Here is a 16,558-nt window from a genome sequence, read left to right on the forward strand (position 1 = left end):
ATTGATACCCGAAGGGTTTTGTACAGTTGCCTGAGAATTGTTTGAAAATTGCCATTTCATTCATTCTGTTGCGAGGCTATTCATGAGGCGCATAAGATTGTTCAACCTAAATGATATTCAGCTCTCAAATTTAGAACATTTTCAAATTCAATGGGCTCATATCTGACATTGTGCCACCAGGCTCTGTTCTAATGCAATCGTATGGGGCGGTTTTTCCTTGAAAATCTTCAAGAACAGTGTCTACTTTGCATGAGGATGGGAAACACTATCCATCAAAACATTCAAATCGGAATCAGGTATTCTGAGGGAGGCAAGCGTGAACACCCAATGAGAGGAGGTCGCCTATTGTTTCCAGACAAGATTATCTTTTGTTTATGTTGTAAATTGTTTGGTTGTTTTGTGGGGGACAATTTGTCTACAATTACAGTTATATATACTGCTGGTGGTGGCCTGATCCCGCAAGGACACAAACTTAGACATTCTAAGCAAAGCACACTGTGCCGTTCAAGCAAGCGGGACTAATTGACAGATACACTTCCAGTCTGTTTCATTTAATGCATCAATGCATTGTGTGTCCAGTGTGTGTGTGTGTGTGTGTGTGTGTGTGTGTGTTTGGCACTGGCCAACGCTGGCCTGGGGTGACCTTTGGACTTCATTCTTCATTTTGTCTTTTTGCATCTTTCTTGCCCACTTGGGCATTTTTCAGCATCTGTGCAGCCACCTTTCTGGGCTTTGTATTGTAGGAAACACAACACTAAACTGATGATTCACATTAGGGAGCTGACAGCTCACAGATATTTTCCCTATCAGTGGTCCCTAATGAAAAATGTAAAGCAGTGCATTCATTACTCCATTGAGCTAATTGACTGTGACAGGCACAGAGCAGAAGCGACTGAGGGCAAGGGGGGGAAACTGTTCCAAAGGCTCGCCCTCGGCCGGATTCGCAGGACGAGATCTTTCCATCGTGCTCATGGGAATTCCGGGAACGAGTCCTCTGTTTGGACATTTCCAAGCGGCAAACCGAACGCGTGCGGCGACAGGAGGCATTTGTGCGCGCGCTCTCTGTCCCGCTCCTTAATGCTTGGACAGTCATCAGTTGGAACTCGGAGCACCCGAAAAGGCCACGACCCAGAAGCTATAACCCAGAGCTCTGAGTTCTATAAATAAGGCCGCAGATCCTTGTACGTTGGCTTAACACATGAATTCTCATTTGGGCCATTAGAGCAAACACTATTGACATCTTGGCACAGATTAATGGGGAAGGCGCTGATGCACACAATTCTGAAGGGAAGACACTGTGACAGATCTGGATGTGTTTTGAATGAAAATAACACACACCACAGACGTATAATAGGTATGTATCTACAACACTGGACTCTCCAGGACTCATACAGTATTTGTTTTATTAATGGATGGAAGACTCCATATATACAGTATATAATGGTATTGTTTGAATTTGATCTGCAACTTATGTCAAGATTTGCATTCAGCTGAAAATACAGTACGTGCATTGCATTTTCTGTGTGTTGCTCCACTGAAAGGAGAATATTGCCTTTGTGTGGCCCTTGTTCAGAATAGTAACATCTTTTCAATATGCATGGTGAGTGTGGTGATGATGGAACTGCCTGACATTCTCATTCTGACTCAGTTTGTGAGCTCATCGAACATTCACACAAGACATGGAGAGGCATCTGCCAACAGGAGATAAAAGAAAAAAGAAATACAACAATATTTCAATATATCGATGCGCGCGCGCGCGCACACACACACGCATAAATATCATACAATAATGAATGAATGTGTGCTGTATGCACAATATACACTACAGTGAGTGCATACATCTACGTCAATGTGGACACTGACCTGAAGAAAGTAATTTGCTGGAGCCTGATGGCTCATCCTGCCCCTTTCCTCTCGACTCACGGATTCCTCATTCCACCTTTTCTTAAGTGTCATGTGGGGGCATCATCCATCCCCAGCTAGTCTAATTAACAGGATAGACCAAAATAATCTGTGATGGAGAGAAAAGGCTGTGCACAGATCCTTAGACAGTATAGGGGCAGAATCACGCTGAGGCCTTTGCCAGCTTTGCACTCCAGCAGCTTCTGTTGCCCTCCACACAAATGCATGTTTCTATTCCAGCTGAATGATGCCTGCTCAAATTAGCTGTACTGCTGTATGGACTTGCACCATGGGATATGGTGTGCGATTTAAATAATTTCAGCCACGGCAGAGAAGGGAAATGGCAGACAAGCTGACTAATAACTGAGATTTCAGCAATGTGGCTTGCTCCATGCTGAAATGATTTCTCACACTAAAAATATCCAAGTCCACGCCAAAAATACTCTTCTTCTTGGGGCAGGGAGAATGTTGTAATTCGTTAGAAGCACTCCCACAGACTGAAACGGAAGCACAAAAGAGGGGAAAACAGATTAATTATGGATTGGGAATTAATTGGCAAGAAGGCTAGAATGATAAAAATGTTCCTGAAAAATGAAACGAGCAGATACATGAAATATGTTCATATCAGCCTAGGGAGGAAATGGCTGTTCATTTACATGCATAATTCCAATGCCTGAACAGTCTTAGGCTTGTCATGTCTACACATTCTGAAATTATTATTGAATACAAAGCCATAATAATAAACAATCCCTATATGAAGTCATAGCACAACCGCTTTACAGATCATAGCCAAAAAACAAAAAGAACCAATGCATAGTAGCCTACAAACACTTACAATCTGATTTTATGCCATCAGCTGACAGATACTGTAGGAATGCTTCTTGTTGCGTCTATTCGTCATTTCACTCAGTAAAGTATTAATGTACTTCAAATGCACATTTAGTGACTATTTGAAGAGAAAATATAGAAAATTCATTCAACTAAAGTCTATGGCTGGTTTTGTGCAGAACCACAGAAGGCTGAGTTAATCCAACCAACTGTGCTGCACAAGCAAGCTTTCTTTGTGTGTAAATTACTTAATCCTCAATATGATCTATTTTTTGCTCTTTTAAAGTGGATGTTTACTTGTTTTCATTCCTTTAGTCTTCGATAATTCGTCCTTTCACAGTATAAGCGGAGCATTGTGGCATAATTAATTTGAAGAGCTGAAATACTTACAGCACTATCTTGTCAAAATGACCCTAATTGGGTTATTTTTAACCAAATATTTTCTCTTCTGACAGCTCTGTGCTTGCTTATTAGATGTTTATGTTAATGACAGCCTGGCTATAAAACCAGCCATCAACACTTATCATCATCATGTCATTCCTCTGTGAGGCACAAACTCAGCAGCACAGAAACAAGTGAGAAGGCCTTTTTTATTTATTTATTTATTTATGGCATTTACATTAAAATTACAATCTTGGCAAACAGAGCATTAGCTGATATGGTCACTGAAGCAGATACATGTGTTTTTCTTTTTCTTTTTCTTTTTTTTTCTTTTTGCCTCAGTGACTCCAAACATCATTAATTTGAACTGATTAATAAGATCAAGTCATCTACCATTGTCTCTAATGTTGTCTGCTTAATCAAACAAGTAAACAGACTCCTGTAAAACAATAGCATAACAATAGGCCTACATACATAAAGTATTCCTCCATCAAGCGCTGTAATTCTTGCCCAGGCAATTCAGGGTATTCAAATGCTAGGCTTGCTACTGTAATTTACTGAATGCTAGCAGACGTCTCAAAAAATGAATGTCTCTGTCAATAGGTTATAATCTGTTGAGATATGCCAGGGGAGAGGGGTATATTTAATTTACAAAATAAATGTCATGCCCACACAGGTCTTGGCTAATTTCCTTCACCCATTAGTATCCTGCTTTTTTAGCCTATGTGAAATATTGCCATCTAGTGCTTTACAGTAGCAGTTTTTCCAGCTCAACACCTCAAAAGAAACTGTAAGTAAGCTTATGTTACCACGTTGAATTGCAATGCAATTGTATTTTCTTTTTTTATGTTCTCTGTTAGTGTTACCAGTTTTTATACTTTACGCGCTGTGTATCATTCACTGGTTGAACAGATCAAGGTAAAAGTAAGCCTATTAACTTGACAGCAGAGTAATATGAGCCCCCTACTGTGACACTGTCATCAGTGACATAGGAGTCAAGCCACTGTTACTGTCTCCAGGCAACAGGAAACGCTGAACAGCGCTCTCAGCATACATCATGTCAGTTGCAATCCAGTCACACTCCAGTAAAGGATCAAACAAGGGTGAGGCATGTTTGAAGGCAATTAGCTAACTTTGTAAAGGTTATTTTTGGCATTGACAAGTGCCCTCCTGGCTCCAAAAATGTCTGCCTCCATGGAGCCCCACAGAATTCGACTCATTATGAGACCTAATCAGAGCCAAATTGGGGTGGACAAATGGTTACATAAACAGATCAATCTGCCATGCGAGAGGGGTCCCGAAGGAAGGTACGAATTCGAAAGCCTGAAAGAAAATGCGCTCCACGGTTTTACAAAATTCAATCCGCAAGCCCAGCCACCGGCGGAGAACGCTGCCTTGGCACCGTTGCGAGATGAGGTGTTACTAATTGACCCATGCTCAGGACAGCTGACTGCAGGCGCAGAAGTGAATCTTGGAAACAAAAGATGCCGCAAGTTTATAGACAGAGTATACACTCCGTCTGACTTGTGGGTTCCAGCTGGCTCAAGAGATAGACCGCAGACACCACCACAGAGGCCATCGGCTGTGGTCTGTGACTCAGCTGAACACAGCTCATGGAATTCCAGAACCCTGTCTGACGCAGCACTTCGGGCGGGCTTAGGAGGTAAATGTATTCCTTTATCATCATCATCATCTACCGTTTTTTTTTATGTCAGCACTAATATAAAATATGTCAGTTTATGTTATCCAGAGGTCTGAAGTGTTTATGTTTGTTGTATTTGGTAGACGCTTTTGTCCAAAGCAATAGTAGGCCTATGATCAGTTTGAAACCGTTTTAAGGTCCCTGAGGTTCAGTCAGGCATGTTATGACTGTCGGTGGATTGTGTTTTCATAAAGGTTGGACAAGCGCTGAGAGAGTGAAACCTGCTGATCCTAAAATTCCAGGCTCAGTGAAGTTCTTCAGTTTTTTTCTGGAAAAGGATGACTCAAATCCGGTAGGCATAGCACTTACAACACTTTCCCCATATAGGCTATGCATTCTAAAGTACTGTTTTGCTATGAGTAGCTTGTTATATTTTCCACAAATGCACTAGATCAGGATGTCATCATTAGTAGTATATCTCACAGATTGAATCCGTGTGCACTATAGAAGCCATACTCCAATATCTCACTGCAGTCCGTGAATGAGGCAGCTCAGCACTGCATATACACATCAGTGGCTCAAAGGTCAGTTGCAGTGTTATTGGCAATGGAACAGATAAGTTCTTCCTGTGGCAGACCTTTTGACCTCATTGTGGAGTTATGATGTGTGGCAGAGGCTATGAGGATGTTGCTTGGGATACAAAGTTGCCCCCGCGGCTGAAACCCCCTTCAACGACTTGGGAGAAAATGGCAGACCCTGTGGATCAGCATTTCACCATGAGAAGATACCACACCAGGCCTGAGCTGTGGCAGGTGAGGCCTTACCATATGGTGGAATGAGAGAAGATAAAGGTTTGCAGTTGGAGTTGATTACTTTATTACTACTTTTTTGTCAAGGCTGTCGGGCCCCATTGGAACAGAAATCAACTACGTTCCAGAAATGAAGTGAAGAAGCCAATCACATTGTAAGTTTTTTTCTGCCCTGAAGAATTTGTTGATATCTTGATGTTTAATGATGAGAACGTTTTGAACAGACAAATCATAGGTAGATTTTGGAGGTCTTTTAAAATGAATATTCCTGGATCATATTTGTAATACTTCTTTGTTCAACAGTACCAGCCCATGTCCAAAGTCAGGCCAGATCCCTTTGTACTGGTGAGTGAGTTGGACCAATCTATGATCAGATTAATCACACAAGGTTGCTTTCTGTTTTCACATTGCCAAGAATCCAGTATTTTATGAAAACATAGAATATGAGCTTGCATGCAGCAATTTATCAAACAATTATCTAGTGAACTGGTTTTAGATGTACTGTACGTTCAGGTACACTAGTAGCATCTAGATTACCGTTAGAAATTGGCATAGTTTGTCCCAAATCCTAAATTGTATGTGAGGCGCACATAGCCCACTAACCTCATAGGCATTTGAGGCTATGCTGGAACTGTGTGCTTTTGAAATTGGATCCCCTTTTAGCAACGTACTGGGAGCATTGAATACCATTGGGCATAAATGTAGGTTTGGAACATTGAAATGCCTTATGCCAGGGACACTCTGAATGGATTTCACCCTTAGTTCAGAGTTGACATGGGGTGCCCCCACCCCCCTAACCCTAGCCCACTGAATAGACTAATAGCATTCATTTTCAAAAGGCCTACAAACATGTTTTTGATCCCCAAAGCCTGGGTAGAGGAAAAAAAAAACATTTTGATTACTTTAGATTTGGTCTTTAATTTATTCCTTTCAATATCACCGTGGCTGTATGAATGTATCTGCATCACTTTAGTTCAATCATCGTACAAGGGTGGAGCCAACCCACGAGACACATACACAAGCATGGCTGTTGTTCGGTGCTTGCAGTGAGATGCTAGTCTATGACATGGTTTGCATGCATATTAGGTTGGGTTGAGTCCAATTAATATATTCAAGTCCTCGGCTTTTGTGTGTGGTGTTTTGATTCTCTGCACACCTAACTTGAAAAAAAATATGTGTAACAGGTGCACATATGCTTTTTTCATCCATCAAAGAAGTATCATTGTGTACCAAAGAAGATGAATGCTAACTTGATAAAGCAATGAGACAGAATATTGTCTGGCTTAAGTTTCCCTTGGCAAGTCAATAATAATGACCGGTAGATATATTAAAACAAATAGCTGAAATCAGCTGAATTCAACTCAACAAATAAGTCTCATGGAAGCTCCATTGGACCCAATACCCAGACGCTATAAGGGATCTATTTTAACCCTCTAAGCATAAGTATGTTATAATAATAACATAGTTATCTTATAATAATAACATAATCTACGCTTAGGGTGTGTCTGACTTCTTAGCTCTTATTTTGAGAATGACACTCAGGCACTTTATTCAAAATTCTAGTCTATAATATTAGTCTTTTATTATTATTATTATTATTATTATTGACACTCCAATGCAATGTTCATGTGACAACTTGTGAACTTGAGCGCTTGGTTGAAAAATCATTACAGTGTTGGCCAGGTGTTAGATAGGCCCCAAGATTCACAACACTGCAGCATATTTAGCTTGAGCATATCTTGATATTGGAAATGCAGTCTGTGGGGTTTGTGGAGATTTTGTCCCATTTCCCTCAAGTGATCTGCAATGCAACATTTAATCTCTGTGTGTGCATTGTATTCAACTAATGAAATGAAATGGATGCAAATGAAGCACTCCACGTTTGACAGGTGGTGTTGCACGTAGCGCAACGTGTCTGCTTTGTGGACAACTATGCTCTGTTTAAGGAGAAATTTGGGAAGCGTCTCTTCAAAATGTCAATGTAATGGAGGGCTATGCTTTTGCAGGAGGACTAATCATGTCAGAGTCCCAAACAAAACACAATATACTATAGGTGTGAGTTCATCACAATGCAGGTGCCCCGCATCACCAATTACACATCATTTTCGAGTGCAGATTAAGTACGAGAGGCTGAACGAGGGTTTGCAAACAAGGGATTACTCTAGGAGCAAGGAAGGCTTAGTGCTGGTCTAGACTGTACCAGAGGTTTTGCGGCTTAGTGTTGGTTTACTCTAGACTGTACCACAGGGTTTGCAGCATACTGGCAACAAACAACTCAATTGGACTGTCACAATTAATCTGCGCACAGAATTGTGTGGTTTGAGACGCTGACTTTTGAAAGTCCTGGCAACCAACCAAAATTGTTTGTGCCACACTAAAGCACTAATCACATTGGTCCCAGCGAGGCAGCAGAAGCCAAACGTTACTAGCTTGGACAGTGCCCAAGGCAGGTCACAAAGTAATAGGCTTGTCAAATCGTTTTTTGTTATTTCCTGAAATGCTTTCTTGTTAAGATCTAAATACTCTGCTTGATCAGAAACCTTACAGGGATTACACTGAGGAAATGTTTCTGTGAAACGTTCGCTCTAGTCTGTCACTATCTGAATCTTAGTGGATCCGTTTCCCTTACATGAATTAACTAGACTAACTAAAAACTAAAAACTATTTTTTTTTAAAGATCAATGTACGAGAAATTTGTCTACATACTGTATGGCAAAAAATCTTACTGTTAAGTAAAAACTTTGTTGGTTAAGTTTATAATGGTATGTGTGCGCAAAGTATATTTGAATCAATATGACACAGCACGCTGCAGCTGACATACTAAAAAAATACTACAGGAAAGAAGTGCAAACATTCACAGTTAGCATACATTTGTTAGTAGAGCCATCTAGTGGTTTTGCAATAGTGATACACAAACCTATTTCTTCCTTTTCTGTGTGTGTACAGTTCCTGTTCATCCGTCTAGCCCCAAAGAGCTTGGGGGTGATTGGTAATATCATTTATAAAAATCCCTGCAAGAATTTCTTGTAAGAACCTCATGGTGTTGTCAATGTTGAGGTTTACTCAGGTATGAATTTGATGTCAAAGCAAATGTGTCTGACATGGCAATGAATTTCTGGCATGTTGGCAATTGTAGTTGGATGGCACATAACTTGACATGACAGTCATGTAATGTGACAAGACATCTGATGACAAGATACCCCCCCCCCCCCTTTTCCTCTCTCTGTGTGTATAATGTCCCTTCATGTAGTGGCACAGTTGGATCAGAAAACATAGACAACATAGACATCGTTGGGAAGGGCTTCACCCCTCTGACCATGCTGCGTAAATCAGTGCCTCCATACACCCCCACGGCCCAGTAAGTATGCACTATTGCCCAGTAAGTACAGTATGCACTATTGCCCAGTAAGTACTGTATGCACTATTGTGTGTGATAGTCCAAATAAAAGGACAGATGCATTAGTTGACATATAGATTCCTAAAGAGATGACAGACAAATGCACAGGGTCATTTGAATAGCGACACCAAAACACATTATTATGACGATGTAGGCTACCTCTATTCTGTGGTCCACTTACCAAAGCCCTGTTCTGTGTTTGTACTGTAAGTCGACCCACCATCCCAGGTTACACTGGTAAAGGCCATTATGATGACGCGGCCCGCCCCTCCAGCTGCAGCCTGCCTGCTCTGCCCCGCACCGCTCCTGCCCTGGGGTAAGTCCCCCCCGCTGTCCACCGCCATCACCACCAAGCCACCGCGGAGCTGATGGTTGGCCTGAGGGCTGCCATTGATCTGGCCAGAATGTATGCCAAAGCACAGGCCAACTGTAACAAAGCCAGTTCCGAGCAGTTGGTCACGCCATCTCGTGGCACGGCTCCAGAAATGTGACACTATGAAGATATCGCACACACCATGGTAATTGTTTGTCTCACGGTCATTAAAACGTGTCGGACTATGAAATCGGCTAATATGCGGCGCCGCTGCGCTTGCGGAATGCCATTAGGGTGCGCCGTTCTCGCCGATTCATCTGAGTCGTGTTGAGAGCTCACTGGCAGCTTATCAGCCACTCAGGAGTCTTTGACAGACCTGCAGGGTCGAGCTGCTTTGCATGCCACCAGTGTCACCATATGTTTTGATCTGCAGTGATATAATACAGCTGAATTAGTCGATTATGTAACAAACAGCAGTATTTTTTTTCTGCGGAAGTATAAGTGTGTAAGTGCAATCTCAGTTGTATTGTATTATCGGTCAATTTGGTTTTTCAATTAGATTGTGGGTGGACTTTTCATGGACATTGAAAAGTGTTTCAGGATGCATTTCTAAGTTTTATTACACTGCCTCTCAAAAATGCTTTCTCTCAGTGGTCAACTTGTTTGTAACCTGTTGGCAGTCTCACCCACTGTTGTTGGTTGCTTATCTCAGCGGATGCTATTGTCCAAAGCAGCTTGCAATGACCTCAGTAAACATTACGTCAACATTAAAATGAATAGTTTAAATAATTGAAGAAAATACCAATGTTAGTTATGTACTGAATATAATTTCACATGATAATAACAACAACCATTAACATTGCACCTTACACATTGACAAGGAGAAAAGTTTAAGATAAGGTAAAGTTTATCTATAAGGTTTATCTGTCTGCCTGGCTTCTGTTAACTTAGAGTAGAAAAATTAGAACCTTTACAAAAGTTAAGATCATTATCAAGGTCATTGAAATTTGTTGTAAGTTGCCCTCCCTGCTCATGTTTTTCTCCTGAATTGCATAATCATCCATAATCGTCATTCAATGTGCTTTACACAAATAAATCAAATGGAAATAGCCCGAGACACAGACAGAACAAGAAAATAAGATGCAAATAGCCCAAGAAAATGAATATAAAAAAATATAAGAAAATAACTAAATAAACAAACATGACTATAAAACAATCCATATGAAATTAACCGTTTAATAATCAAAGGCAGTAGAATGTAGTGCCGTTTTAAGTCTCCTTTAAAACAGGCTACCATTGGAGCAGGTGTAATCTCCATGGAGAGGAGGTTCCAGTGGTGGGTGGTGTAATGGCTAAATGTCATTTCCCCTCCCTTGGTATTGGCTCTGAGAACGACTAGTGGTCCCAGTAGATCTAGATCTAGATCTCTAAGCAGGCATATGGCATTAGCATTTCTGCTGTATATATACAGTAGGGCCCAGGCCATGTAGCCTACAGTAATTTCCCGCACATAAGCCACATTGTGTGTAAGCCGCAGGATTGTGTTATATGCAAGTTAAATTAAACAAAACCATATAAACACCATATTAACTGCCCCTCTGTATTAACCTCATAGCTGAAGAAATTTTGCAAAATCAATGTATAAGCCGCTGCTGATAGTCGGGAAATTACGGTAGTGTCTTGATTTCAATTTGTTCACTGACTGGCAGCCGGTGCAAAGACTTGAGTATTTGAGTAATGTGATCTCTTTTCTTGGTCTTGGTTAAAAGTCTAGCAGCAGCGTTGTGAGTGGACTGAATCAATCCTGCCTGATGGATTTCTTATGGAGGCCAGTAGGAAGAGTTGCAGTAGTCGACCCTGCAGGATATGAATGCGTAGGGGAGCACCTGGGTCTTTTGAGGGACCACTAGCTGCTCAAGAAACACTAAATATGAGTATACTATATGTACCAGTAGGTGTGCCTAGGTCTATGTACATGTATGTTCGCAACAGTAGCCATGGCCAAGAGCAAATCTGTATTTGTTTGACTATCAGAAGTCTCATCTGATTACACCTGTGTTTGTGATCTTACAAATACAAGGATACAAGGAGGTTTATTTGTCACATGCATATGATTACTAAAGTAAAAAGTGCAGTGAAATTGTCAGTTCCTTCGCCTTATACTTCCACACAATAATGGCTTTGATTCATTTGACTTTATGAAGACTTTTGGGAAAAGCATGTCCTTCAGAGCACAAAGAAGTTGGAGATTTTCTCTTTCAAATGCCCTAATGCTGCATTTTAACCATTTTGAGTTCCAACACAATTTATGTGGATGGTCATGAAAAACTTCATTGTGTTCTATTTTCGTACGCACTCACACCATTGCTTTGTGTCAGTTTCAGTGCACTCAAAACTGTGTCCTAGGGCGCCAAAAGTGAATACGCAGTAGGCTACATGAGCAATGTAGACTCAAAGAAAAGAAAGAAGTGGCGCCCATAAGCACTAGGAGAAGGCAGCCATTCAGAATCAGTGCTCTTGCTCACGCATGCAGCAGTGAGTCAGCTTGGAGTGCCGATCGAGTGCCTTCCTGGCCTCGTCAGAAGAAGCAGGAATGGTCACTCAACTCCCCCTGACTTCAAGCCAATGGGAAATCGCTGGGCTGATCCCGAACATCTGTGTCTGGGACAGCATCCCGATGCAGCTCAGCTCAAGACTAAGCCCTCCGTTTGCATTTGGTCCCTTCCATGTCTGAACAACTTCAGGATGTGTTCGGGATGAAACTGGAGCGCACAGTGATTCTACTTGCACCCACAAATGACTTTGTGTAGGATAAATGTTCTGTTTGGGACACATCTTGAGACATGTGTTACAGCTGAATGGTGAATTTTGTGCTCTTCTGTGAGACTGTGGTTTGTAGGCACCTTTGTGTCAGCAGGTGGCAGTAATGTAGCATTGAGTCACAGCTGGAAATTCAAGTTCCTTGATGTTCTGTATTATGAAGACAAATGTGAATGTATCACAGAAGTAGAAGGGTCAGGATCATAGGCACAATACGTGCATAAGCACACATTTGCCTTACAAAGTTCATATGCCTTACCTTCATGCCCACACACATGATCAGGACATTAAGTGGTGCATTTGGTTTTAAAAGCAGGACTCTCTCACTGTCTGTGTCAGTAGGCAGGGCCTGGCCTAGATGGACTACACCGCAGTGATCCACATCCTGTGGACTTATTTTGGGTCTGGTGGCCTGTGGGCGTCAGAAGGTCAGCATACAAAATGGTGCTCGCTAATGTGACCTGGAGAGAATAGGTATTAAAAGGGGTCATGCATGCATATGTATGAAATATCCATAGATTCGAACAGAAGTTTGTGCACAAATCCTTGGGAAACTCACCAGCATTACTGTAAGTTGTATGCTCACAGCTATTATGGCCAGACATTTCCTTGAAAAGGAAATACATTTAATAGCGCAGCCTCTGAAAGAATGAGATATAAAAATGGCACGACTCTCTCTCCCCACGTTGTCATTGCACATTGTGTGTTGAACTGAGAAAGGAAAAGGAAAAGTATAGCATCAGAGGAGGAGCGACACCATACTGTAGCTCTCTGACGGCTGCCTCAGGTTTGATGTCAAGCCTGTTTCCTAGCAGGGCCCCCCCAAAGAGCAGGTTCACCTAGTTCTGGAGCAACTCTCTCCAGATGGCCCCATCCAGAGGCTGAAATGCTCCTGATAGTGGTCATGGTGGTTTTACTGCAGACACCTCCATTTTCCTGGAATAAATGGCCTTCGAAAAGCTGTTTCCTCTGACGACAAAACTAGCCCCTCATATTTTCAACCATGTAACGGAAAATGGCAAGACCCTTATACACACATGATGGAAGGTTAAGAGTTTATATTAAAGACCTCTTTTTTATTATTTATTTCCACATTTCTAATTCACCTGTACTTGTATGTTTGTGTCTGATTGCAGTTTGCAATTGCTAAAGCACATTTTTTTGTCAAAAGAAAAACAACAACACAAAAGAAACGCAAAAGCAAAATCTCTTGCAAAAGCACACATATCAGTCAAAGCGATCACCATTATTTAAAGTTTTGGGATCAATAGTTGTAGCAGTTTGTAAATAATAGAAAGAATAATACGATACAATGGAATTTTCTTTATTTAGAATTGGAATACTTAGTCATCAATGTTGCAAATAATAACTTTATACTAGAAAAGCACTCAGAGAGCACAAACCTCCGCCAAGCGAAAACATCAGCCTCCTGGATCCAGACGGTGATACGGATCACTCCCAAAATTCCATCGAAATCCATCCATATCTTTTTGAGTTATTTTGCGAACAAACAAACAGAAAAACAAACCAACCAACAAACAGACAGACAGACAAACAGACAAACCCCGATGAAAACATAAACTCCTTGGCTGAGGTAATAACTATAGATTGCATGAATATTACAGTACAATATTATACAACAAAAACAATAGTATACAGAAGTGCGGTTACATCTGCCATCCTGCCTGCGAACATCCCACATAGTAGACCTATCCTCTAGTCAAATATTAGGGGAGGTTTAGACTTGAACAGAGTATCCTGCCCTGGCATACTTCCACATTAATGTGATTGATTTGGGATCTTCAAAAAACATCCAAAGACTTACTTACAGTAATTTCCCAGCTATTAGCCGTGGTTTATACATTGATTTTGCAAAATTTCTTCAGCTATGAGGTTAATACACGGGGGCAGTTAATATAGTATTAATATGGTTTTGTTTTGTTTTTTTAACTAGCATATGTCCTGCGGTTTATACACAACGCGGTGAATACACAGGACATTTTATGTACATTTTATGTACTTCTATCATCTGTCTCTAGCTGACATTTTTCATTTTTTACTATACATTTTTCCCTATAGAGCTGTGGTTCGTATATGTTTATGGTAGTTGTAAATGTATCAAAAATATAGGTATTTCTATAAGCTATTTGATTTGACTATAAACTGTTAATTGTATTGTTAATGTGATGTTTGTTTACGCCATTGTTAATTACTTTGATAAAAATGTCTTGTGCCCCGTCTGCTCTTGCTCCTTCTCCTCCTCCTCCTCCTCCTCCTCCTTCACCTCCTCCTCCTTCACCTCCTCCTCCTCCTCCTCCTTCACCTCCTCCTTGTCTTGCTAATGCTGATCGTGTGTAAACCTAAACCCTCTTTAGAGAGTTCAGTCTCACTTCAGTTATCAGACTGGTTACACATGTTTTGAAATGTGCATTCTGGCTTTAGATCATTGATAGCAAAGGTGTGTATTTCAGTTGCAGTGTTTAGCAATCGACACACAAAGGCTTTTAGTTTCAAATGATTTATGTCTAATGTATATATAACTGTGTTTAGTTGTATGCAAGAGGTGTGATTTATAATTTCAAACATGGTGTAAAGATGACGGTGTGCATAAGGTTCAACAAACCCAGTAAATAGATGGACTACTTGTGTTAGTAGTTTTATGTTGATAGCTAATTGTCTAAAGTGACTTATGACACCAATAAAGAATGCATTAGTTTCAGTAATTGAGACGTTTTTGTGTCTTAGCAATTGCAAAAAAAACTGTAACAGATTTTGGATGGGTGAACCATATTAGATTGACCTCACAATTATGAGGTCAAAGGTCAAATAATGCTTTGTTAACCCCAATTTTAGTCATATTTTGTACAATGCCTACATTTCTGCGATGCCATTTAAATATTTTATGATCAAAAAATCTATCCTGTGCAAAGCAATATAGCAGCAGTTAGCCGTTCTAGATATAATTGTGAGACATAATAAGTGATGTGATATCCAGTTTAAGGTTCCGTGTCTCTTACAGGGGTAGCCGTCGGAGCCGCCCCGCCTTTGGCCGCTCGGGCCCACTGTCCAGGATGGTGACCAGAGTTCCACCCCAGAACCCGTTCCTCCAGCCAAGCCCTCCAGTATTCCCCATCTCTACTTAGAGAGAAAGCACGCGCACACACACACACAAGCACACGCACACACACACACACACACACACACACACACACACACACACAGGCACGCAAACACACACAGAAGACACACTACTCAGAGTAATAAAGATTTGAAAAAAAAAGTGGGAAATGTAAGGGTCTCTTCGTGAAATCCAATCTGTGTTTGTGAATAGATCTGTAATGATGTGATGTCAGTGACTGATTCTCTGAGAATTCGGAATAATGAGATGCTTCATTAGCATAATTTCCCTTGATTTAGATGAGTGCTTCTGTGAATATGGAGGAAGTGAGCATAGTCTATCATTGTCTTCTCAAACTTTCTCTCTCTCTCTCTCTGTCTCTCTTTCTCTCTCTCTCTCTCTCTCACACACACACACACTCTCTCTCTGTCTCTCTTTCTCTGTCTTTCTCTCTCTCACACACACCCACACACACACACATACTCTCTCTCTCTCTCTCTCTCTCTCTCTCTCTTTCTGTCTCTCTTTGTGTGAGTGTGTGCATGTGTATGAAAGTTTTTAAAGGGTTTTCATTTGTTTTGGAGAATAGTTAGAGTGATTTAAAAACTCATTTTTTTGTCTTGCCAATTTTAATGGTAGAGCACAATACAGTTTCAGCTCAACCACAAATGTTTCTGTTGAGTGCATTTTTATATGAACACCAACAGCAGTTATTTTCAAAATATTATATTCTTGGGAAGCAAAAATGGAATGAAGCTGACAATTTGACAATAACCACCGTGTGGGTCTGCTGTTTAAAATGAGCATTTAATACACATGCAGCAACATTTTATGCAGTCCTAGATACCCTTTTATGTATCATTTATTTACATGAAAATAAGCAACTTCAAACGCATTCTTATGGTACACTGATATTTAAAAGGGAGAGTGGCGTTGGAACACCTGGTATGGCACATGGAACTTTGTCATACCGTGCAGAAAATACTAACTTTTTGACACTTCTCAACCCACTTCTCTGTACCCCTTTAACGTCAAGGGGTAAATACCAGTTCTTATATTATGTTGCTTTAATGCATCACAGTTTCATGTGCACACATCCAAGATCACATCTGCAACCCAATCACAGTACCTTGAACTCTGGTTGGTTGCAACCTGGTATTAGTTTGGTAAAAGATGCCATCTTTTTACCTGTTGACAAGAAACTCATGCTGAAGTTTCACTTCATGTCTTCTGTCTTCATATGACGTCCATTAACACACCTGCTCTCTCTGACAGTGTGTGTACCTGACCCAGATGTTCTCAGTGCAGTGCAACATTATATTGCACCAATATCTCCATTTTGTTTTTT

At 40.8% G+C, this 16,558-nt stretch overlaps 1 protein-coding gene across 1 annotated transcript; it reads left to right on the plus strand.

Moving 5' to 3' along the window:
• The first annotated feature begins 4,163 nt into the window (after window positions 1-4,163).
• On the plus strand, window positions 4,164-15,344 carry LOC134064075 (protein SPMIP7). The gene is made up of 9 exons (XM_062519873.1): window positions 4,164-4,774; window positions 5,008-5,105; window positions 5,261-5,337; window positions 5,427-5,565; window positions 5,650-5,717; window positions 5,866-5,907; window positions 8,813-8,920; window positions 9,171-9,275; window positions 15,112-15,344. The coding sequence occupies exons 1-9, from the start codon at window positions 4,294-4,296 to the stop codon at window positions 15,233-15,235; spliced, it is 1,242 nt and encodes a 413-aa protein (XP_062375857.1). The 5' UTR covers window positions 4,164-4,293; the 3' UTR covers window positions 15,236-15,344.
• The last annotated feature ends 1,214 nt before the right edge of the window (window positions 15,345-16,558 follow it).

This window comes from Sardina pilchardus, chromosome 18 (assembly GCF_963854185.1).
Source record: "Sardina pilchardus chromosome 18, fSarPil1.1, whole genome shotgun sequence".
Taxonomy (NCBI): domain Eukaryota; kingdom Metazoa; phylum Chordata; class Actinopteri; order Clupeiformes; family Clupeidae; genus Sardina; species Sardina pilchardus.

Coding starts and splice junctions, on each gene's coding strand:
- LOC134064075 (XM_062519873.1), top strand. CDS start 4,294: ATGTCTGCCTCCATGGAGCCCCACAGAATTCGACTCATTATGAGACCT. Junction 5,566..5,649: donor CCAGGCCTGAGCTGTGGCAG/GTGAGGCCTTAC, acceptor TTTTTTGTCAAG/GCTGTCGGGCCCCATTGGAA. Junction 5,908..8,812: donor GGCCAGATCCCTTTGTACTG/GTGAGTGAGTTG, acceptor CCCTTCATGTAG/TGGCACAGTTGGATCAGAAA.